Genomic DNA, 25,166 nt, shown 5'->3' with positions numbered 1-25,166 from the left:
TAGTTTCTAAATATATGAATATCAATGTCAAAGGCAAAGGAGAAAGTCTGCCAGATGTGTGCACTGCAGTTTCATTCAACTTACAGGACATTTTTTGAGGACATCAAATGAGAGTTCCTCAGCACAACACAATGTTACTTTAGGAACACCAAATGGGTAATGCTCGGATTAAAGGGTCACTGACTTAAGGGCTGTGGAAGCTATTCATTGTAAACAATGACGGCATTGAATATCATGGAATTACAGCAGTTACATCTGAAGCAGATTGTACATAGTTTGTGAAAAAGAACAGGTTTAATGGAGCAAATTAACTTTTCTCATTCCATTAATTTCTCATGTTTTCTTACACGTTTTAGTACAGGAATGCTTTATGTATAGATGTGGAACCCTACAGAATCACAGGCAAATTCACAACCTTAATGTGTAAATTAAATAAGCACATTACATAAATCAATATAAACAAAAAGCAAAATAGCTAATCCAAAGGACAAAACTGAGATTTCTTTCCCCCCAGAGAGCTTACGCTTTATTAGTTTCTGTGCAAAAGTAAAACATGAAGTAACTGTCAATGTTACCGAATGACATGCAGCATCTTTAAAAAAACTGTTTTAATGTCATCCTTAAAGCTACAAAGTCAAAGCTACAAAGTCAATGCACAGAGTGGACAGGGCAAACCCCTGAGGGCATTGCTTGCTCCAAAAAACAATTCAAATTGAATCCAATTCATGGTCTCCACATAAGAGACATACAAGATCCAAGCTGACAAGAAAAGGCATTGCACTTCATCTTGGGCTTGATCTGACGCTTGATCTTAGCCAAAAGGTCGAGAAACAATGACATGTGACATCTTAATAACATTCTGACACTACAATTGATGTGGCCTACTTTAAACATTACAAACCCAAACTAAAAATGCTGAGTTCCGTCCTGTCTACTGTATTGAAAAGCAAACTGAAAGGAGAAAAATATTAAGGTGGAGTCTTCAGAATTAGAGCACTTCCACTCCAATCTTTAAAACCACATTTTATAAATGACATCTCCAGGTAGAAAAGAATGGTCTCAACTGTATTATGTTTACACACACAAAACCAAAACCCCCACAAAAGTTCAAATAATAATCTTTATATAATAATCTGTATTGTCACAAGTAGGCTTACATTAACACTGCAATGAAGTTGACGTGAAAAGACCCCTAGTCGCCACATTACGGAGCCTCTTTGGGTACATGGAGGGAGAATTCAGAATGCCCAATTCACCTAACAAGCATGTCTTTCGGGACTTGTGGGAGGAAACCGGAGCACCCGGAGGACACCCACGCAGACACAGGGAGAACGTGTAGACTCTGCACAGACAGTGACCCAAACTGGGAATCGTACCTGGGACCCTGCCGCTGTGAAGCAACAGTGCTAACCACTGTGCTATTGTGCCGCCCATATTAATCATCTATTTATTCATTGTCCCCAAGTCATGGTGCTTCTTTGTAACTTTCAAAATAATAAAATTGAGTGTCATTCCAAGTTCAAATGACATTGGTCATTAAGAAGAACCTGCTATCTATCCATCACTGTCCACCACAGTGCCGGCAAAAGCATACCGCACCAAATCTAATCCAAACTCTAATTTTGCAGTCCTAGTTTTTAAATCGACTTCTTCCAAAATAAATCTCTTATTAAAATGATTAGTGGTCAAATACTAAATAAAGTTCAATGTTAAATAATTAACTGCCATGATCTGTAGAACTGGATTATAATTTTTGATGGTTTCTTTTCAAGATAGTTTTAGGACAAAGTTTCAGGTGCTGTCTCTTGTTGTCAAACCACTAATCTGCACAGCACATCAGGTTTTCAGTGTGTCGAGTGCGAGTATATTCTACATCTTGCACAAGGTCCGCCCACAACATGACACTTGTATATTTCAGCTGCACAGCTTGTTTACCGCTATGTTCCCGACATTAGAATGTCCTCAAAATGAATACAAAAATATTTTTTTTTCCTGACAGTCTAACCAACCAAAAGTTATTGATCTCAATTATGAACATGTGCACGCTGCAGTGAAAAGCCATCGCTAGCCAGAATGTTACGGGAGTGTCTTCATGACATACATTCATTAAATTCTTCAGTGCAGCAGGAAATCTGCACATTCTTAAATCACAAGTTTATGATGGTTAGCCAAATTAATAATTATTCCCATAAGCATTTATTCATTCTCTTTACAGCATTATTAATATTGGGTCATTGTGCTCCAAGGAAACATTTCTTGCAGAGATGCTGTTGCAAGAGGACTTGGTACATTGATTCACGTTCCATTCCCTCTTGAATCTTTTCTTCCTGTGCTGATATGCTTTCTCCATTCTGTTATATTCTTTGAGCGTTTACTGATCTTCGGGATTCTTCAGCAAAAAGGGAAGCCTATGTTCTCTCATTTTCCAGTGGCTCACAAGTACTTTGTTGAGTTGCTGATTTTAGCAATGGGCTCCCTGGTGTAACCTGGTCTGACAGTTGTTCTGCCATAATGCATCTAGTTTTGTGCTTGAAATGTTTAAGAGTAGAAGTTTTTGCAGAGCGCGATTTTTCTAGCTGAACTGTTACTCGTTTATTTTTTGCATTGTCTTTACTTTTGACATTAGTTACATGCTTGCCTTTGCTTTTGCGATTATTTTTGCGATTGGAGTTATTTTTCCGAAGGCATTTTTTCTTCTTTAGAAACCTATTTTCCATTACGAAACAGCTGTTCTCCTATAAATAAAAACAAACATTATGAACAAACATCAAAAAAACTGTGTACCTATATTGTTTAAATAGTGTCTATGACCATTAGCCTTGAGGTAGATTTAGCAAGATTTAGCAAGATAGACAACAAAATACCCGCGGATCAGGAATCAGAACAAGCTATGAAGATTTGAATAAGTTGCAAAGCATCATGATAATCAAGTCTCAATGAACCAAAAATTACCATAATGTTGTGTATTTTTGATGCACATACATTCAAATGTTTCTAAATCATCCAAAATTAAATATTAGCATATTCTGAATATTCAGTGAAATCAAACACAAAGTTTCTCCAATTCGAATCATGATTCTCGAGTAGAAGTTTGTAATCTGTGACAGGCTGCCACTGAGAAAAGTATGGTAAAATCTCATCCAATAGTTTCAATGTAAATTATAAATTTTAAATTCAATCGGGCAAAATAAATCTTTGGTTACATTTTAGTTCTGAGCTCAGTTGTGCATCGATTGATTGGCAATGGCTTAGAAAGTTTTGTATGAGGCAGCCTCTGCACACTCCGAGGGAAAACTTGGAAATAATTGTACACTTCCTGAGACCCTTTGCTCAAGAATGAGCTACCTATGTACTGTAACACAAGTGTTGGAGTGTACAGAAACCTAAATAAATGTGCCAGTACGTTAGCCAGAATAGAGAAAGAAAAAAAATATTATATAATTCAAGACATATCCAGTCCAGTCTTATGATCATGTGGGCCCTATTTTGAAAACATATATTTAAAATGCTATCTTTTCACACTAGATCATTTACACAGCTCCAGTGAATAGAGTATTATCTAGACTTCCAAATCAAAAGCATTTTGATGGACGGATCACGTGATGTGAGTGGGGGAGCAGCTGCGTTTTCACGAGCTCCAGCTTAGCTCATCTTTCAATCTTTGTTTTTATCCTTGTGTACATCTCTTTTACATCTTTTTTCAGTTGACATGGCTTTTACTATGTACTGAGATTTGTTTTACAATGTTTCAGCACTTTTGAGTTGAGACATTATGCTTTAATCCTCATTGATTTGTGGTGGCTGGAGGAAGTTGGTGTGGGGCCTTGTCTTTGTTGGCGCAGTTGCCATTGAGAGGTTTTCCGCCCTGGCGATACGGTGTACACTGTCGGATGATGGCTGCTAGCGATGAAGGTGATCCGTCTGATGGTCTTGGCTCTGTGGCGCAGGACGTTAAAGTTCAATTTCAAGAGTTGCGAGGCGTGTTTATGGAGGTGATGGCGCCACACGAGCAGGTTCTTGTAGCAGACAGCACTGTCTCTGATGGAGGTTCACATCTGTGCAGTTGAGTTCCTGTTACGTGACCTGTTGCCCATCTTGAGGATTTTGGATGCGGATGTAGGGAAGCCTGTCCTTCTCAAGAGAGTTTCTTCTTTCTCTTCTCCTGTTGGGGCGTGGGTCCTGTTTTTGGTATACGTATTGGTGGTTTTGGAGGTGGGGAGGAGAGGTATTGTGCCCTCTACAGGAATGAACTGGTTCAGCTTCAGAGGGGTATAGGGACTAGGGTGTCATGGGAGACCTTGGAGCTGGTTCTCTGATGTTTCTTTCTTCTTTGTGGCGATGCTGTGCTAGGCCAGGCTCAGCATCGCGGTCAGTATCCCATTGCGCCTTGGACATTGGTTCTTTTCTTGAAGTGAGTCTGATATGGGGAGATCCACATCCGAGAGGTGAAGATTAGGGAAGGGTGCGAATCATCAGTAATTATCCAAAAATTATCTTTATTCTTTTTGTCTTGGGAGTTAGAAGGGGCCCACTTAGTGGTCGGTTGGCCAGTTCTTGTCTCGTCGTACTATCTTAGGAGGTGGCGTAAGGTCCGTGGGGTTAGTTCGCTCTCCTGACTTTGAGGTTTTGGCGGCGTTCCTTATACTTCTCTCTTAGTGCTGCTGCCTGTGACGACTGGTTGTAGTGGAGTTGGATGGTGAGCTTTGGTGTCAGGGACACTCAGATGCGGATCTACATTAGTTTTTGGGTGGCCAAATCTTTTGTTTTTGTGGTTCTAGTTGTGCGCGGATGGTTGTGGGGGGTAGTTGGCCCTCCCTCCCAAAGCGCTCCCGTTGTTCTTGACGGCCCCTCCCGACACTTACGATTGGGACCAGTTTATATTCCTTTTGGTTCTTGACCCAGCAATATCCTGTTGTTCTCCTGAGGGTGGTACTGGTGGTCCAGTGATCTGTTTTATCCTTTGATCTGGGGCTGGGAGATGGGATTATAGAAGTTTGGATTCTTGCACTTGAGCTCTTTTTAATTCTTCCATGGGACACGCTAGGCTGAGTATTAAGGGTTTGTTGTGTCCGGTACTCTCTTTGTCTTTGTTATTGTCACTTTGCTATCTTGATGGTATAGGGTGGCTGCCTGTCTAGATCTGGAGAAGGGTTTAAATTGCACTGTTTAAGAGTTAGTCAATTCCCCTTCAGCACTGGGGTTCTCGGAGTATTGTTCTTTTTTTTTTAAACAAACAATTTTATTGAGGTATTTTTAGGCATTGTAAACAGTTACAGATAACAGAAATGTGCAAACATCAATATAAAACCAATACTTCAATCAAACCATACTGCACATGCCCGCTCCTCTCCCCTAGACACTACCTGCCTATTTATCCCTCCTACTCTACTTCTACCCCCCCTCTCCCCTGTTGACGTTCACTCTCCCGCGAAGAAGTCGATGAATGGTTGCCACCTTCGGGCGAACCCCAGTACAGATCCCCTCAAGGCGAACTTAATTTTTTCCATACCGAGAAAACTTGACATGTCCGAAAGCCATAGTTCGGTCTTCGGGGGTTTTGAGTCCCTCCAGGCCAGCAGTATTCACCGCCGGGCTATTAGGGAAGCAAAGGCCAGAACATCTGCCTCTTTCTCCCCCTGGACTCCCGGGTATTCCGAAACCCCGAAAATTGCCACCCCGGACTCATCACCATCCTTGTTTTCAGCACCCAGGACATGACCCCCGCAAATTCCTCCCAGTACCCCCTAAGCTTAGGACATGCCCAAAACATGTGAACATGGTTCGCTGGTCCTCCTGCGCATCTAGCGCACTTGTCCTCTACCCCAAAGAATTTGCTCATCCGAGCTACCGTCATGTGGGCCCGGTGAACGACCTTAAATTGAATCAGGCCGAGCCTGGCACATGTTGCGGTTGAGTTTACCCTACTCAGAGCTTCCGCCCACAGCCCGTCCTCCATCTCCCAACCAAACCCCTCCTCCCATTTGAGTTTCAGTTCCTCCGTCTGGGACTCTTCCCCTTCATGAGCACCTTGTAGATATCCGAGACTCTCCCCTCTCCATCTTCTCCTCTAGAGACTATTCTGTCCTGGATCCCTATTGGCGGAGGCGTGGGAAGGATGGGACCTGTCTGCGTACAAAGTCCCGCATCTGTAAGTACCTAAAGTCATTTCCCCTTACCAGCCCAAATTTCTCCTCCAAGCCCCTCAAACTCGCAAAGCTCCCCTCCAGGAACATATCGCCCACCCCTGCCCGCCGCCATGTTCGAAACCCTCCATCCATGTTCCCGGGGGCGAATCGGTGGTTATCACATATTGGAGCCCAGGCAGACCCCCCCCCCCCCACACACACATGCCTCCTCCACCACTGCCCCCATATCCGCAGGGCCGCCCCCACTACCGGGCTGGTGGAGTACCTGGCCGGCGACAACGGTAGGGGAGCCGTGACCAGGGCTGCCAAACTGGTGCACCTGCACGAAGCCACCTCCACCCGCTCCCAGATAGACCCCGTACCCACCATCCACTTCCTCATCATGGCTATGTTAGCCGCCCAGTAGTAGTTGATTAGACTCGGCAATGCCAGTCCCCCCTCGCTGCGGCTCCTTTCAAGCATCGCCTTCCTGACCCGCAGGGATTTTCCCGCCCAGACAAAGCTCATGATGATTTTGCCAATCCTTTTGAAGAAGGACCGTGGGATAAAGATCGGGAGGCACTGGAAGATGAACAGAAATCTAGGGAGGATTTTACAGTCACCTTTACAGTCTGCACCCTCCCCGCCAGTGACAGCGGGAGTGCATCCCATCTCCGAAACTCCCTCTTCATTTGTTCCACCACCCTAGTCAAATTTAACTTATGCAACCTGCCCCAGTCTCGTGCCACCTGTATCCCCAAGTACCAGAAACTTTCCTCCACCAGCCTAAATGGCAGCTCCTTCAGTCTATTCTCCTGGCCCCTTGCCTGCACCACAAACATCTCACTCTTCGCTATATTTAATTTGTACCCTGAACACCGGCCAAACTTCCTCAATGTTTCCAGTATATTTTCTATCCCGGCCTGTGGGTCGGACACGTACAGGAGCAGGTCGTCCGCATAGAGAGAGACCCCTATGTTCCACCCCCCCCAACCCCCCCATGTCATTCCCTTCCACCCCTTTGCAGCTCTCAACGCCATCGCCAACGGCTCTATGGCCAGCGCGAACAGCAACGGGGAGAGTGGGCACCCCTGTCTGGTCCCGCGGTGTAGTCTGAAATAATCTGACATTATCCTGTTCGTCCTAACGCTAGCTTTTGAGGCCTGGTACAATAGTCTGACCCAATTAACCAGTCCCACCCCGAACCCAAACCGTCCAAGCACCTCCCACAAATAGCCCTACTCCACCCAGTCGAAGGCCTTCTCAGCATCCATTGCCACCACTACCTCCACCTCCTTGCCCATCGGGGGCATCATGATCACGTTAAGCAATCTTCTCAAGTTAGCTGTCAGCTGCCTGTCTTTCACAAACCCTGTCTGATCGTCCCCAATCACCTCCGGTACGAGGTCCTCAATTCTAATTGCCAGGACCTTGGCCAGGAGCCTGGCATCCACATTGATCAGGGAGAGTCGCCCGTATGACCCGCAGGATTCCGGGTCCTTGTCCCGCTTCAGTATCAGCGAGATGGTGGCTTACGACATAGTCGGTGGCAGGGTCCCTCTGTCCCTTGCCTCATTAAAAACCCTTGTCAGGACCGGTCCCACTATCTCTGAGAACATCTTGTAAAACTCTACTGGGTATCCATCCGGTCCCGGGGCTTTCCCCGACTGCATGGTCTTTAGGCCCCCCAATACCTCCTCTGCTCTAATCGGGGCCCCCTGCCCGTCCACTAGTCCCCTGCCTACTTTTGGGAAGGTTAGTCCATCCAGGAACCTTTTAATCTCCTCCGGCTCTTCCGGGGGTTCTGAAGTGTATAGAAGTCCCAAAATACCTTATTCAGTCCTGCCGGGTCCTCCACTCTGCTCCCCTCCCCATCAACCAGTCTACTTATTTCCCTGGCCGCCTCCCTCTTCCTGAGTTGCTGCGCTAGCAATCTACTGGCTTTCTCCCCATGCTCATACACCACTCCCCTCGCCTTCCTAAGTTGTTCCACGGCCCTAATCATGGATAGCACCCCCAGTTCCGCCTGCAATCTCCTTCTCTCCTTGAGTAGGTCCTCCCCGGGGACCCCGCATGCTCCTCGTCTATCCGGTGAATTTCCCTAACCAATCTGTCCATTTCTGCTCTGTCTGCCCTGACCCTGTGAGCCCGAATTGAGAGAAGCTCCCCCCTCACTCCTGCCTTCAGCACCTCCCACAGGGTCGCTGCTGAAACCTCCCCCGTATCGTTCACCTGCAAGTAATTTTGCACACACTTCCGAAGTCTCTCACATATCCCCTCCTCCGACAACAGTCCTACGTCTAACCTCCATTGCAGGCGTTGGTAATTCGCCCCCCCGACCTGCAGGTCCACCCAGTGCGGGGCATGGTCCGAGATAGTGATTGCCGAGTGTTCCGTATTCTTTACCCCCCCCTACACAGTCCCTGCTCACGATTAAAAAAAAAAAATCAATCCTAGAATATACTTTATGAACATGCGAATAAAACGAGTAGCACATATTTACGTCCGCCTTTAGAGCCCGCAAATGCGTGAACAGACGTGCCCTTTTAACTGGCCCATTTAGTCCCCTGACATTCCAGGTGATCAGCCTGGTTGGGGGGGGCACAACATCCCCCCCCGCCGCCGGTCAGCCATTACCTTTCTTGGGCCCGCCCCCCCGGCCCATGCGCCGTGCCATTCCTGGCTCGCCTCTTAGCTGCCTCCACCCCTGCCCTCCTTTCCATTACCTACTTCAGATCCCCCCCACATCAGCAAAATAACTCCGCCCCCCCCTAGCAACAACCCCGATAACCCCGCCCCTGCCATTCACTGGCTGTATTCTACCCCCCCCCCCCCCCCAACCTGACTCCCTTGACTAGCCAATCTGCTAGCCCAGTGACTCATCGCTCCAGCGCCCCCTTGTCTCACTTCCATTGTTTCCCCGACCTCATCTCCCCACTCCCCAGCACACCATCCCCCACTCCGACCCACTGGAGCAGTCTCACTAAGATGGGAAAGATCAAACAAGATGTAAACATCAAACAGCAACACGAGGCTGCTCCAGGTACAATACAGTTCCAGCTGTCCACACAGAAAAGTGTTAACCCACGTCCCTTTCTCAGCACCAAAAAAATATATATATATAACACCGCAATAACCCAGTACCCGTACATCCCCCATCCGAAACAAACATAAAAACCATAGACATAAATTAAATAAAAGCCCCCAACCAACATCTTTAATCCTTATTGCTGACCGGCCACCCTTTTGTTACAAGAGAGCCCAACAAAAGGTACCCACCACAACAGAAGAAGAAAAAAAAAGGAGAGAAAAAAAAGCAACAGAAGGAAAAAGACCATTCGAAAGGGGGGGGGGGGGGGGGGGGGGGGGGGGAAGAAGATACCCTCCCCCCACAGGCAAAAACTGCCCACAAAAAATACACCACAAGGCACCTTTAAAGCAGTGAACAGTCGACCTGCAGTCCAGGCACAGTAGGCGTCCCTTCAACCAGTAATTCCCGTACCCTAGCTTGCGTCCGTGGGTCCTTTTTTCGAGACCAGCCCCTGATCCCTCACAAAGTCCATCGCTTCTTCGGGCTCGGAGAAGTAGTGGTGTTGGCCCTGATGTGTAACCCAAAGAAAGGCCGGGAAGAGCAGACCGAACATCACGTGCTTTTTGAACAACACCTCCTTGACTTGTTTAAAGGCTGCTCGACGCCTGGCCACCTCCTGGCTTAGGTCCTGGTAAATGCGAAGGACACTGTTATTCCACGTGCTGCTCTTAGCCCTCTGCAGCACCCGCTCCTTCTCCACAAACCTGCGGAACCTAATCACCTGCGGAACCTAATCACCATCGGACGGGAGGGCCCCCCCGGACGCACTTGTCTCGCCTGTACTGTGTGTGCCACCTCCAGCTCCGGTAGTCACGGACAGGCTTCAGCCCCCATCAGCTGCATCAACAGGTCCGCCACGAACGCTGTGGCATCAGCTCCCTCCGCCCCCTCCGGGAGGCCGATGATCCTCAGATTTTGTCTACGGGCTCTATTTTCCAGTTCCTCTACTCTGTCCAGCAGTCTTCTCCGTCTCTCCTTCAACCCGTCGACTTCTAGCGCAGCAGTCGTCTGCGCGTCCGCCTGCTCCTCCACCGCCTCCCCCAGCTCCTTAACTTTTTCGTCCTGGGCATCCAGTCTCTGGTTCAGCTGATCCACTGCCTTCTGAAGTGGGTCCAAGTTATCCAACTTCAACGACTCAAAACTGCTCTTTATCACCTGCAGCATGTTTTCCAGCACCTGCTGGATCGCCGGGTCCGAGGTCTGCCATCTTTGCTCCCGGGTCAGCTTCCCCTGCACCTTGCCTTTGTCCCTTCCTCTCCCGTTTGCGCTGCTTTCTGCTCTCCCGCAGTTCCATGCAGCTCTGCTCGCTCCTTAGCCCCCCGTGGCTGTCCTTTCAGCGCTCCACAGCCCCGCAAAACCGGGGAACCAGGTCCTCAAATCCCGCCGGAGTGAAAGCCACCGAATGTGTGGCTCACTCACTCATTGCCGCCACCGGAAGTCAGGGTATTGTTCTTCTGTCATTAGTTTTATAGCTATAGGTCTATAATATCGCCTGTATACTGTTTGGGTGCAGATAGGTCATTTACCCATGGAAGGAACATGTTGCGGATTTTGTCCCTAATTTATCTGGTCTTATAGGTTCTCAATTATGTAATGACTATTGTTTTGTGCTGTAACTGCTGTACATTGATACCTATAGCTACCTTTCGGCTTTTGCTTGTTTGATGCACATTTTTTGTTAAAAATTGAAAATCTCAATAAATAGACATTAAAAAGAAAAGCATTTCCCTATCAATTTGTTTTACAGTTCTCTAGCCCTAGTTTCCCTTCCCCAAAACAAAATGGGAAATTGTCACACTGGGGAATTTAACAGTGGCAGCTAGAGGTAACGCCATGGAAGGATTTAAAGACAAAGACGAGAATTGTAAATATTACGAGTTGGGGGAAATGAGAGTCAATGCGTCAGCGAGGTCAGAGGTGATGGGTCAACTGGGTACAGAATGGGAAACAAACAGCAGAGTTTGGAGCAGGCTGATGGAAGTGTTTACCAAAAAGCAGCATTAAATTAAATGGAGTAAAGCAAAAAATGCTGAGAAGTCCAAAGATTAAGTGTGAGACAGTTCTTCAAATACAAAACTGTTTTGGGTGGCTTGTGTTGGGACAAAGCGCAAGGATAACTGTGCAGAACATTCACAGATTACATTTTCTGATACCTGGAAGTCTTATAAATGCCGATGCCTGCCATCCTGATGTAAATATTTAAATAAATGTTCTTCAGTAAGTTTGGATATATTTTTGAAGGTGGGTAACAAAACCCAATTACATGCAGATAAACTTTGTGATCCAGTGTACTAGAATACTAGTACACGGCTTTTGAGAATAGGATCAGTTATTACTCTACTCCACTTAGAAATACAAAGTATCATTAAACTTAATACTCCAAAGACTATGTTTCCAATGTAAAAAATTTAGTCACCACAATTTTCACATCAAATGTGTCTTCGTTTTCAGCGTCTTCAATGCAAGTTTCATCACTATAATAATACAAAAATACTGTCACGGTTATTTACATGAAAGTGCATTTATTGACAGAATAACTTAAAATGTTTCTTTAACTTTAGGGCCTGCTACTTAATTGACAGGCAGGAACAACAAACAGTAAACTGCAAAAAAAACGTTTGCCTGAAACGAAATTCCTGAGGCAGTGTCGCAATTATGGATTCTTAAAAAGTAAACCAGGCCTGACAACATAAAACAGGATGTAATCCTTATTTCTATAGTTGGACTGGAATGGACGTTTTAAAAAACTATATCATTCAGCGATTCTTTCAGTGAATTGAGATTGAATGCTTTAAACTGAAAGCAGCTCCAAACTTATCGTGTGGGCTGTTCCCTGCAAATGCCCGTATGCTCTTATGGACCACCGCAAATACTCATGTATGCATCAATCTATCTTAATTTTTCTATAAATAAAAACATGTCAGCTACCCAAAGGTATTTAAAAAAATATGTATTGATACACAAGAGAAAATAACGTGATAATCAACAAAGGTTGGGTCTGACAATAGTTATCCAATTGCAGTATGGAATCACCCTCAGCAAACTGGGATCCCAATGTATAAAGGTAGAAATTAAATCGATGAGGTTCAGGAGTAAGCCATTTAGGCTCTCAAGCCTGTTCTGTCATTCAGTGAGTTAACGATACCAATACTCAAGTGGCCTGGTGCAAAATACAGGAGCACCACACAAACAACTGAGTGATACTTCCAACAGAACAGAAATGTTTTTCTTTTTCGCGGCACCATTCATCCTGATAAATGAATACCATTATAATTGTCACATCAAATCAATATTAACCAATTTTGCCAGGACTTATCAGGAACTACTGCTCCGAACTGAAATGATTCAAAATTGGTACAATGGCAAATGTGCAAATTTGAGGATACAGATTAAAGAGTGGCAGGGCACAGGAGTCCACTAACAGGCTGTGTACATACATCTGTTAGACATGGTTCACCGAATGTCACATTAATAATAGTGAATCTAGATATTGACAGATAAATACATTTTTCAGGCCCCCAAACAGGAAACACCATTTTTCATCTGCATTGGCGACAACAACATGAAGCTAGTCATTGGTCAGTATTACTCTTCCCATTGCCAGTTTGGTACAGGGATTAATTGGTGTCTGAATCAGTGGAAGGATACCCAACCTGCTTCTCCCACTATTGGTCTTAGCCAACCTTGGGAAAAATACTTTTCCAGATCCACATAGCATATCATTGGAGAATGATGGGGGTTAGTATTTGCCCATATTGCAGTCTTAAATACAAGGGAGACTGAATTTACACCTACTGATGCACTGGTATTGCATTAAGCTGTGACACCAAGAGTCTTCCGAGCCAACTTGCTTCACTCCTGTCCAGAGACCATTGCCTCACACTCAAGTAAGTTCAAACAGGTGTAGCTGTCTGAATATCTCACCCAAGAGGCCATTTTTCATTTGTACAACTAAATGTTGAGTGTCAGTGAGCTATTCAACTGCAGGGACATTATTGCTGGGCACAATTCTCTCTTCATCGGCCATCTATATATGTGCATTTCCCAGCTGGAACCACTAGCTAATGATCAGAAGTGGGAGCCCTGGGTCATTTTCCTCTCCCTTGCCCAGTGGTGTGCAGAACAATTGGATTGTTCCCCTCACCTCCACGGCTGACATCAGTTAACCTGGCAGCGACTAGGGGTCAGAGCTGGGACCTTTCCGCTCTGCACAATTCGATTCATACGGAGCAGCAACTGAACTATACCCTGAACATAATAAAGACTAGCCAAAGTACCTCTTCTGATCTGTTGGCATTATGGCAGCCTTAACACAGTACATAAACACAGACAAGCAGGAAACAAGGTGAGATTTTACACGTCAAAGTACAGGCCTACCTGCTGTCTGGTATGGGCGAAATTGATCTTTTCTCATCCAAGTACTTGTGTTGTCTTACTGGGCGGCTGTCTCCCTCTGGATCGTCTACATTTATTTTTTTTAAAGAGTTTATGAGTTTCTTTTGATATTTTAACTCCTTCATGTAAGTAAATAATCCACACAAAGCCGCATGCTATAAAGTAAGAGAAATTCAATGTTAGAACCTTTTTCAAAATATCCTCAAAGTTCCCGGGCTCTTTCATTATTATTACATGCTTTGAAATTGCACTGTAATATTGATATTAGTAATAAATATATCAACAATTGTCTGTGAAATTCTTTTGTCCATTTGTTAACAGTACAGTCACTTATTCTTAGCTTATTAATGTTTTTTATAAATAGGCAAAAAGCCATTTCATATGAATGCATGAACCTGTGAAAAGCTTGCAAGTGCATAGGGCAGAGTAGATCGAATAGATAGGCCTTATAGGCATTCACGAGGGCATTAGATGATTATTTGAATAGAAACAATGTGCAGGGCACTGGGAAAAGGCAAGAGAATGGCTTGAAGTCATTATGCTCATTTGGAGAACCAGTGCAGATGTGATGGACCGAATAGCCTCCTTCAGCACCATGGTGAGTATGTGATAAATCAGAAGGTAGGCTTCAGGAGGGTTGCAAAGGTAGGGTGGCAAAAAAAACTATGAAGCAATTTCTGGACAACTATTAAACCAATGAATATTGGAATCAGCATGCTGAAAGATGAGAAACCACGGGATTGGCAAATGACAGGAGTGGTAAGTGAGCAGGTCGGGTGCAGGCAAACATACATATGTTCATGATGTGGAGATGCCGGCGTTGGACTGGGGTGAGCACAGTACAAAATCTTACAACACCAGGTTAAAGTCCAACAGGTTTGTTTCGATGTCACTAGCTTTCGGAGCGCTGCTCCTTCCTCAGGTGAATGAAGAGGTCTGTTCCAGAAACACATATATAGACAAATTCAAAGATGCCAAACAATGCTAGGAATGCGACCATTAGCAGGTGATTAAATCCTTACAGATCCAGAGATGGGGTAACCCCAGGTTAAAGAGGTGTGAATTGTATCAAGCCAGGACAGTTGGTAGGATTTCGCAGGCCAGATGGTGGGGGATGAATGTAATGCGACATGAATCCCAGGTCCCGGTTGAGGCTGCACTCATGTGTGCGGAACTTGGCTATAAGTTTCTGCTCGGCGATTCTGCGTTGTCGCGGGTCCTGAAGGCCGCCTTGGAGAATGGTTACCCGGAGATCAGAGGCTGAATGCCCTTGACTGCTGAAGAAGTGTTCCCCGACTGGAAGGGAACATTCCTGCCTGGTGATTGTTGCGCGATGTCCGTTCATTCGTTGTCGCAGTGTCTGCATGGTCTCGCCAATGTACCACGCTTCAGGACATCCTTTCCTGCAGCGTATGAGGTAGACAACGTTGGCCGAGTCGCACGAGTATGTACCGCGTACCTGGTGGGTGGTGTTCTCACGTGTAATAGTGGTATCCATGTCGATGATCTGGCACGTCTTGCAGAGATTGCCATGACAGGGTTGTGTGGTGTCGTGGCCACTGTTCTGAAGACTGGGTAGTTTGCTGCAAACAATGGTTCGTTTGATGTTGCGCGGTTGTTTGAAGGCAAGAAGTGGGGATGACCTTGGCAAGATGTTCATCGTCATCAATGACGTGTTGAAGGCTGTGAAGATGACGACGTACTATACATATGTTCGTAATTGTACTTTGAACTCTTGGTCAATGATCACTCCTATAAACATTCTTTATTCTTTTTTGAGAACAAGTGCAAGGCCAGCGGAGGTAGTGATAGGCATGGAGAGGTGAATGGTGAGGAGGGCCTCGTCAGTGATCGTGATCACAGTAATGGCATGATCATGTATGACAGCAATATCAGGGAGGAATGCATGTACTGTGAGTAGGGGAGACTACAGGAACACGGGTGATTGAGGACCGCAAAGCAGGAAAATCACAAGGGAACTTAGGTGACGGTTGAAAGTATATCGGTAGGGCTACAGGCGGAGTTTGGCTTGTTGGCTACAGGCGGAGTTCGGCTTGTTAACCACAGGGAGGGCGGCGGAGCAGTTGAGAAAGGCGAGGGGGGTGATGTATGAGCATGGAAAGAAGGCCAGCAGAATACTTGCACAGCAGCTTAGAAAGAGGGAGGCAGCCAGGGAGAAAAAGGAAAGTAAATGACGGAGATGGGAACCTGGTTGGAGATCCAGCAGGGGCGAATAAGGCATTTAGGGATTTCTACAGTAGGCTGTAAGGTTGGAACCCCGTACGGGGCTGGAGGGAATGAGGCACTCCTTGGAGGGGCTGAATTTCCCAAAGGTGGACGGAGAGCTGGTAGAAGGGCTGGGGGTCCCGATCGGGTTGGAAGAGATAGTGGAGGGTCCGAAGGCCATGCAGTCAGGTAAAGCACCGGGGCCGGACGGGTACCCAGTGGAGTTTTATAAACCGTTCTCTGGGATATTGGGGCCGGTGTTGATGAGGATGTTCAATGAGGCAAGGGAAAGAGGGGTGCTGCCCCCGACGATGTCACAGGTCACAATTTTGTTGATTCTGAAGCGGGACAAGAATCCGGAGCTGTGTGGGTCCTACAGGCCGATATCCCTGTTGAATGTGGATGCCAAATTGCTGGCCAAAATTGTGGATTGAGGATTGTGTTCCGGACATTATTGGGGAGGACCAGACGGGGTTTGTTCAGGGTAGGCAGTTGGTGGCCAATGTAAGAAGGTTGTCAAACGTGATCATGATGGCCCCAGAAGATAGGGAGGTGGAGGTAATGATTGCAATGGATGGAGAAATGGCTTTTGATCGGATAGAATGGGATTATCTGTGGGAAGTACTGGGACGATTTGGATTTGGGCGGGGCTTTATTGACTAGGTCAGGTTGCTGTATCAGGCTCCTGTGGCAAAGTACGGACGAATAGAACATTGGGCTATTTCAGACTGCACCGGGGGACGAGAGAGGGATGCCCCCTCTCCCCACTGTTGTTCGCGCTAGCTATAGAGCCGTTGGCAATTGCTCTGACAGCCTCAAGGGGCTGGTCCCGGGGGGGGGGGGGGGTTGGTTGGAGCACAGAGTCTCGCTCTATGCAGATGACCTGCTTCTGTATGTATCGTACCCAATAGAAGGGATGGAAGAAATCATGAAGATTCCAGGGGAATTTGGCCGGTTTTCGGGGTATAAGCTAAATATGGGGAAAAGTGAGATGTTTGCGGTCCAGGCGAGGGGACAGGAGAGGCGATTGGGGGAGCTGCCATTTAGATTAGTAGGGGGAAGCTTTAGGTACCTAGGCATTCAAGTGGCGCAGGAATGGGATTGGCTGCATAAATTAAATCTGGCCCGACTAGTAGACCAAATGAAGGACGATTTTCGTAGATGGGACGCGTTCCGTTGTCACTGGCTGGGAGGGTGCAGACGGTAAAGATGACTGTCCTCCCGAGATTCCTATGTGTATTTCAGGGTCTCCCCATCTTTATTCCGCGGTCCTTTTTAAAAACGGATCAACAAAGTGATTACTGGCTTCGTTTGGGCAGGCAAGACACCGTGGGTAAGGAAGGTAATGCTTCAACGGAGTGGGGGAAGAGGGTAGGCTTCATGCAAGAGCACCAGTCTGGGGGCGTTGGTAACTGCCCCTGCCGTTCCCGCCGGCACGGTATCCACCAGCCCCGTGGTGGTGGTGGCCCTGAGAGTCTGGGGGCAATGGAGGAGACATGTGGGAGCATCGGTCTGGTCCCCAGTCTGTAATAATCACCGGTTTGCCCCGGGAAGTATGGATGGGGGGTTCCGGATATGGCGGAGAGCAGGGATTGAGAGGATGGGGGACATGTTTATAGAGGGGAGCTTTCAGAGTATGAGGGCGCTGGAGGAGATGTTTGGGTTGGTGAGGGGAAACAAATTCAGATAGCTGCAGGTGCGGGACTTCCTATGAAACAGGTGTCAACCTTCTGCTCCTACCGCTAAGGGGGATTCAGGACAGGGTGGTTTTCAGAGGGTGGATAGGAGAAGGGAGCGTCTCTGACATTTACAAGGAACTTATGGGGTCAGAGGAGACGCAGACCGAGGAGCTGAAGCGCAAGTGGGAGGAGGAGCTGGGAGGAGAGATAGAGGATGGTCTATGGGCGGACGCGTTGAGTAGAGTCAACGCGTCTGCAACATGTGCCAGGCTCAGCCTGATACAATTTAAGGTTGTTCATTGGGCTCATATGTCAGTGGCCCGGATGAGCAGATACTTTGGGGTGGAAGACAGGTGTGCAAAATGTGCGGGAGGACCAGCGAACCATGTCCACATGTTCTGGACATGTCCGAATTGTCCAGAATGTTAGGGGATTTTGGCAGGGGTTTGCAGATGTCATGTCCATGGTGTTAAAAACAAGGGTGACGCCGGCGCTGAGTCCAGAGGTGGCGATTTCCGGGGTGTCGGAAGACCCGGGAATCCAGGAGGATAAAGAGGCAGACGTTCTCTTTATCCTCTTTATCATTTGCTTCAATGATAGCCCGGAGACGGGTACTATTAGCTTGGAGGGACTCAAAGCCCCCAAAGTCGGAGGACCTGACTATCGGACATGACTAGCGTTCTCTGTTTGGAGAATATCAAGTTCGTCTTGAGAGGGTCACTGTCAGGGTTCGCCCGGAGGTGGCAACCGTTTGGCGACTTCTTCGCGGAAAATTAATCGTCAGCAGAAGGGGGGGTGGTTAGTTTAGCTTAGAGTAGGGGGTTAATAAAGGTGGGACCTGTAAGGAAGGGAGACGGCTTTTGCACTATGTTTATAGTTTCATGTACATTGTTTATTTTGTTGTTACAATACCAAAAATACCTCAATAAAATGTTTATTAAAAAAAAAGAAAATATATAGATAGAAGAAAGTCAGTTGCTGTAGAGTTTCACTGACGAGAACAGACTCTGGGAGGAAAACGTTACAGAACACCGAGTTAGGGCAGCACTGGTTAGTACTGGGACTATGGCGCTGAGGACCCGGGTTCAAATCCTGGCCCAGGGTCACTGTCCGTGTGAAGTTTACACATTCTCCCCGTGTCTGCGTGGGTTTCACCCCCACAACACAAAGAACGGAGAAGGATGAGGGGCGACTTGATAGAGGTTTATAAGATGATCAGGGGAATAGATAGAGTAGACAGTCAGAGACTTTTTCCCCGGGTGGAACAAACCATTACAAGGGGACATAAATTTAAGGTGAAAGGTGGAAGATATAGGAGGGATATCAGAGGTAGGTTCTTTACCCAGAGAGTAGTGGGGGCATGGATGCACTGCCTGTGGAAGTAGTTGAGTCGGAAACATTAGGGACCTTCAAGCAGCTATTGGATAGGTACATGGATTACGGTAAAATGATATAGTGTAGATTTATTTGTTCTTAAGGGCAGCACGGTAGCATTGTGGATAGCACAATTGCTTCACAGCTCCAGGGTCCCAGGTTCGATTCCCCGCTGGGTCACTGTCTGTGCGGAGTCTGCACGTCCTCCCTGTGTCTGCGTGGGTTTCCTCGGGTGCTCCGGTTTCCTCCCACAGTCCAAAGATGTGCGGGTTAGGTGAATTGGCCAATGATAAATTGCCCTTAATGTCCAAATTGCCCTTAGTGTTGGATGGAGGTGTGGAGTTTGGGTAGGGTGCTCTTTCCAAGAGCCGGTGCAGACTCAAAGGGCCGAATGGCCTCCTTCTGCACTGTAAATTCAATGATAATCTATGATTAATCTAGGACAAAGGTTCGGCACAACATCGTGGGCCGAAGGGCCTGTTCTGTGCTGTATTTTTCTATGTTCTATGTTCTATGTGCAGGGTAGGTGGATTGGCCGCACTAAATTGCCCCTGAATTGGAAAGAAATAATAATTGGGTACTCTAAATTTTTTTTTTTTTTTTTTTTTTTAAAAACGGGTTAGCAGACACGAGGACTTGAGGGGAAAAAGAGGTTGTGAGATCACAACCTACCCAAAAGAACAGTAAGTCCTTGAGAAATACTGCAGGGAAATGATGGAAGTTTCATATCACGTGGTAATTGGGTAGAGAACCTGGTTCCATGGGTTATTTGGTTAAGTGCCCATTCGTACATAAAATACAAATACTGATTGCTGATAGGTTAAATATTGTAGGGTTATACAGTTGTGTTTGTTGCCATCGCTGTGCATGCACAGTTCTAGTGTTTTACTCCAATATATCATTGTGAGCCATTGAGTAGGCAGCAGCCAGGAGCAAAGATGGTGTTACTCATTTATCACAGCTGTGTTTTAGGCAGCATCCTTGAATTCCAAGTGAAATAGATTGGCCTGAGAGCCTGTCACTCAGGAGACAGTTTTCCGGGTTGTGGCCCCAGTCAGACCCGGACCTTGGGCAGTGTGTTTGGTCGAAGTAGGAGTCCGGCAGCAGGAGGAGGGGCATGGGGGGGGGGTGCGGTGTGTGTGAGGAGAAAGGAGATGGGGGGGCGGGGGTGTGAGGAAGAAGGAGATGGGGGGGATGAGGAGGAAGGAGATGGGGGTGTGTGAGGGGAAGGAGATGTGGGGGAGGGGGTGAGGAGGAAGGAGATGGGGGGGTGAGGAGGAAGGAGATGGGGGGATGTGAGGAGGAAGGAGATGGGGGGGTGTGAGGAGGAAGGAGATGGGTGTGTGTGAGGGGGAAGGAGATTTGGGGGGGGGGTGAGGGGGAAGGAGATGGGGGGGTGAGGGGGAAGGAAATGGGGGAGTGTGAGGGGGGAAGGAGATGGGGGTGTGTGAGGGGGAAGGAGATGGGGGGGGTGTGAGGAGGAAGGAGATGGGGGGGTGAGGAGGAAGGAGATGGGGGTGTGAGGAGGAAGGAGATGGGGGGGGGGGTGAGGGAGGAAGGAGATGGGGGGGGGTGAGGAGGAAGGAGATGGGGGGGGGTGAGGAGGAAGGAGATGGGGGGGTGAGGAGGAAGGAGATGGGGGGGGGTGAGGAGGAAGGAGATGGGGGGGTGAGGAGGAAGGAGATGGGGGGTGAGGAGGAAGGAGATGGGGGGTGAGGAGGAAGGAGATGGGGGTGAGGAGGAAGGAGATGGGGGGGTGAGGAGGAAGGAGATGGGGGGGTGAGGAGGAAGGAGATGGGGGGGTGAGGAGGAAGGAGATGGGGGGGTGAGGAGGAAGGAGATGGGGGGGTGAGGAGGAAGGAGATGGGGGGGGTGAGGAGGAAGGAGATGGGGGGGGTGAGGAGGAAGGAGATGGGGGGGTGAGGAGGAAGGAGATGGGGGGGTGAGGAGGAAGGAGATGGGGGGGTGTGGGGGAAGGAGATGGGGGGGGGTGTGGGGGGAAGGAGATGGGGGGGTGAGGAGGAAGGAGATGGGGTGTGTGAGGAGGAAGGAGATGGGGGGTGTGTGAGGAGGAAGGAGATGGGGGGTGTGTGAGGGGGAAGGAGATGGGGGGGGTGAGGGGGAAGGAGATGGGGGGGTGAGGGGGAAGGAATGGGGGAGTGTGAGGAGGAAGGAGATGGGGGGGTGAGGAGGAAGGAGATGGGGGGGGTGAGGAGGAGGAGATTGGGGGGGGGTGAGGAGGAAGGAGATGGGGGGGGTGAGGTGGAAGGAGTTGGGGGGGGTGAGGAGGATGGTGAGTGGGGGGGGTGAGGAGGAGGAGATGGGGGGGGGTGAGGAGGAGGAGATGGGGGGGGGTGAGGGAAGGAGATGGGGGGGTGTGAGGGAAGGAGATGGGGGGGGATGAGGAGGAGGAGATGGGGGGGGGGGGTGAGGAGGAAGGAGATGGGGGGTGGGGGTGGGAGGAAGGAGATGGGGGGGGTGAGGAGGGAGGAGATGGGGGGGGGTGAGGAGGAAGCAGATGGGGGGGGTGAGGAGGAGGAGATGGGGGGGTGAGGAGGAAGGAGTGGGGGGGGGTGAGGAGGAAGGAGATGGGGGGGGGTGAGGGGAAGGAGATGGGGGGGGGTGTCGGGGAGGAGATGGGGGTGGGTGTGGGGGAAGGAGATGGGGTGTGAGGGGAGGAGATGGGGGGGTGAGAAGGAAGGAGTTGGGGCGTGTGAGGGGGAAGGAGATGGGGGGGGTGAGGATGAAGGAGATGGGGGTGTGTGAGGAGGAAGGAGATGGGTGTGTGAGAGGGGAAGGAGATGGGGGGGGGGTGGAGGAAGGAGATTGGGGGGGTGAGGAGGAAGGTGATGGGGGGTGTGAGGAGGAAGGAGATGGGGGGTGTGAGGAGGAAGGAGATGGGGGGTGTGAGGAGGAAGGAGATGGGGGGTGTGAGCGGAAGGAGATGGGGGGTGTGAGGAGGAAGGAGATGGGGGGTGTGAGGAGGAAGGAGATGGGGGGTGTGAGGAGGAAGGAGATGGGGGGTGTGAGGAGGAAGGAGATGGGGGGTGTGAGGAGGAAGGAGATGGGGGGAGGGGGAGGAGGAGGAGATGGGGGGGGGGTGAGGAGGAAGGAGATGGGGGGGGGGGGTGAGGAGGAAGGAGATGGGGGGGGGTGAGGAGGAAGGAGATGGGGGGTGAGGAGGAAGGAGATGGGGGGGGTGAGGAGGAAGGAGATGGGGGGGTGAGGAGGAAGGAGATGGGGGGTGTGTGAGGAGGGAGGGAGATGGGGTGTATGAGGGGGAGGAGATGGGGGTGTTGTGTGAGGAGGAAGGAGATGGGGGTGTTGTGAGGAGGAAGGATGATGGGGGGGGGGGGTGAAGAGGAAGGAGATGGGGGGGGGGGTGTGAGCAGGAAGGGGATGGGGGTGTGTGAGGAGGAAGGTGATGGGGGGGGTGTGTGAGGAGGAGGAGATGGGGGGGGGTGTGTGAGAGGAAGGAGTGGGAGGGGGGTGTTGGGGGAGGAGATGGGGGGGCATGAGGAGGAAGGAGATGGGGGGGCATGAGGAGGAAGGAGATGGGGGTGGTGTGAGGAGGAAGGAGATGGGTGTGTGTGAGGGGGGAGGATGGGGGGTGGTGAGGGGGAAGGAGATGGGGGGGGTGGGGGGAAGGAAATGGGGGAGTGTGAGGAGGGAGGAGATGGGGGGGTGAGGAGGAAGGAGATGGGGGGGTGGAGGTGGGAGAGGGATGGGGGGGGGTGAGGAGGAAGGAGATGGGGGGGGGTGAGGAGGGAAGGAGATTGGGGGGGGGTGAGGAGGAAGGAGATGGGGGGGGTGAGGAGGAAGGAGAGGGGGGGGGTGAGGAGGAAGGAGATGGGGGGGGTGAGGAGGAGGAGATGGGGGGGTGTGAGGGAGGAAGGGTGATGGGGGGGGTGAGGAGGAAGGAGATGGGGGGGGGGGTGGGAGGGAAGGAGTGGGGGGGGTGAGGAGGAAGGAGTTTGGGGGGGGGGTGAGGAGGGAGGTTGATGGGGGGGGGGTGAGGAGGAAGCAGGATGGGGGGGGGTGAGGAGGAAGGAGATGGGGAGGTGAGGAGGAAGGAGATGGGGGGGTGAGGAGGAAGGAGATGGGGGGGGTGAGGGGGAAGGAGATGGGGGGGGTGTCGGGGAAGGAGATGGGGGGGGGGGTGAGGAGGAAGGAGATGGGGGGGGTGAGGAGGAAGGAGATGGGGGGTGTGAGGAGGAAGGAGATGGGGGGGGTGAGGGGAAGGAGATGGGGGGGTGTGAGGAGGAAGGAGATGGGGGGGGTGAGGAGGAAGGAGATGGGAGGGGGTGAGGAGGAAGGAGATGGGGGGGGGTGAGGAGGAAGGAGATGGGGGGGGTGAGGGGGAGGAGATGGGGGGGGGTGAGGAGGAAGCAGTGGGGGGGGTGAGGAGGAAGGAGATGGGGAGGTGAGGAGGAAGGAGATGGGGGGGTGAGGAGGAAGGAGATGGGGGGGGGTGAGGGGGAAGGAGATGGGTGGGGTGTGTGAGGAGGAAGGAGGATGGGGGGGTGAGGAGGAAGGAGATGGGGGGGGTGAGGAGGAAGGAGATGGGGGGTGTGAGGGGAGGAAGGAGATGGGGGGGGTGGGAGGAGGGAGATGGGGGGGTGTGAGGAGGAGGAGATGGGGGGGGTGTGGAGGAAGGAGATGGGGGGGGTGTGAGAGGAAGGAGATGGGGGGGTGAGGAGGAAGGTGATGGGGGGGGTGAGGAGGGAGGAGATGGGGGGGGGTGAGGAGGAAGCAGATGGGGGGGTGAGGGGAAGGAGATGGGGGAGGTGAGGAGGAAGGAGATGGGGGGGTGAGGAGGAAGGAGATGGGGGGGGTGAGGGGGGAGGAGATGGGGGGGGTTGTGGGATGGAGATGGGGGTGGGTGTGGGGGAAGGAGATGGGGGTGTGAGGGGAAGGAGATGGGGGGGTGAGAGGAAGGAGTTGGGGGTGGTGTGAGGGGGAAGGAGATGGGGGGGTGAGGTGAGGGATGGGGGTGGGTGAGGGGAAGGAGATGGGTGTGTGAGAGGGGGAAGGGATGGGGGGGGGGTGTGGAGGAAGGAGTTGGGGGGTGAGGAGGAAGGAGATGGGGGTGTGAGGAGGAAGGAGATGGGGGGTGTGAGGAGGAAGGAGATGGGGGGTGTGAGGAGGAAGGAGATGGGGGGTGTGAGCGGAAGGAGATGGGGGGTGTGAGGAGGAGGAGATGGGGGTGTGAGGAGGAAGGAGATGGGGGGGTGTGAGGAGGAAGGAGATGGGGGTGTGAGGAGGAAGGAGATGGGGGGTGTGAGGAGGAGGAGATGGGGGAGGGGGAGGAGGTAGGAGATGGGGGGGTGAGGAGGAAGGAGATGGGGGGGGGGTGAGGAGGAAGGAGATGGGGGGGTGAGGAGGAAGGAGATGGGGGGGTGAGGAGGAGGAATGGGGGGGTGAGGAGGAAGGAGATGGGGGGTGTGTGAGGAGGAGGAGATGGGGTGTATGAGGAGGAAGGAGTGGGGGTGTGTGTGAGGGGGAGGGAGATGGGGGTGTGTGGGAGGAAGGAGATGGGGGGGGGTGAAGGGAGGATGGGGGGGGGGTGTGAGCAGGAGGGATGGGGGTGTGTGAGGGGGAGGGATGGGGGGGGTGTGTGTGAGGAGGATGGGGGGGGTGTGTGAAGAGGAAGGAGATGGAGGGGGGGTGAGGAGGAAGGAGATGGGGGGGCATGAGGAGGAAGGAGATGGGGGGCATGAGGGGAAGGAGATGGGGGGGTGTGAGGTGGAAGGAGATGGGGGGTGTGTGAGGAGGAGGAGATGGGTGTGTGAGGGTGAAGGAGTGGGGGGGGGTGTGAGGAGGATGGTGATGGGGGGGTGTGAGGAGGTAGGAGTTGGGGGGTGTGAGGAGGAAGGAGTGGGGGGGTGAGGGGGAAGGAGATGGGGGGGGTGAGGGGGGAAGGAAATGGGGGAGTGTGGTGGAAGGAGATGGGGGGGTGAGGAGGAAGGAGATGGGGGGGTGAGGAGGAAGGAGATGGGGGGGGTGGGTGAGGAGGGAAGGAGATGGGGGGGGGTGAGGTGGAAGGAGATTGGGGGGGTGGTGAGGGGAAGGGAGGTTGGGGGGGGGTGAGGAGGAAGGAGATGGGGGGGGGTGAGGAGGATGGAGATGGGGGGGGTGAGGTGGAAGAGATGGGGGGGTGAGGTGGAAGGAGATGGGGGGGGGGGTGAGGAGATGGAGATGGGGGGGGGTGAGGAGGAAGGAGATGGGGGGGGTGAGGAGGAAGGAGATGGGGGGGGTGAGGAGGGAGGAGATGGG

The 25,166-nt window shown here is 50.6% G+C and overlaps 1 protein-coding gene across 3 annotated transcripts in view; it reads right to left on the bottom strand.

The window, feature by feature from the left end:
• Positions 1-272: 272 nt before the first annotated feature.
• LOC140386774 (TATA box-binding protein-associated factor RNA polymerase I subunit D-like) overlaps positions 273-25,166 on the bottom strand; it is a 44,731-nt gene continuing 19,837 nt past the window's right edge. For all 3 annotated transcript variants that reach the window (XM_072469467.1, XM_072469465.1, XM_072469468.1), the window contains exons 4-6: positions 13,594-13,766; positions 11,633-11,690; positions 273-2,735 (exon numbers count right to left, since the gene is read on the bottom strand). In XM_072469467.1, coding sequence (XP_072325568.1) covers positions 2,409-2,735; positions 11,633-11,690; positions 13,594-13,766 — 558 coding nt within the window. In that variant the 3' untranslated portion in view covers positions 273-2,408. The remainder of the gene's footprint in view (positions 2,736-11,632; positions 11,691-13,593; positions 13,767-25,166) is intronic.

Source organism: Scyliorhinus torazame, chromosome 12 (genome assembly GCF_047496885.1).
Source record: "Scyliorhinus torazame isolate Kashiwa2021f chromosome 12, sScyTor2.1, whole genome shotgun sequence".
Lineage (NCBI taxonomy): Eukaryota > Metazoa > Chordata > Chondrichthyes > Carcharhiniformes > Scyliorhinidae > Scyliorhinus > Scyliorhinus torazame.
The sequence above is the reverse complement of the archived record's forward strand: the minus strand, read 5'-3'. Positions and strand labels throughout refer to the sequence as shown.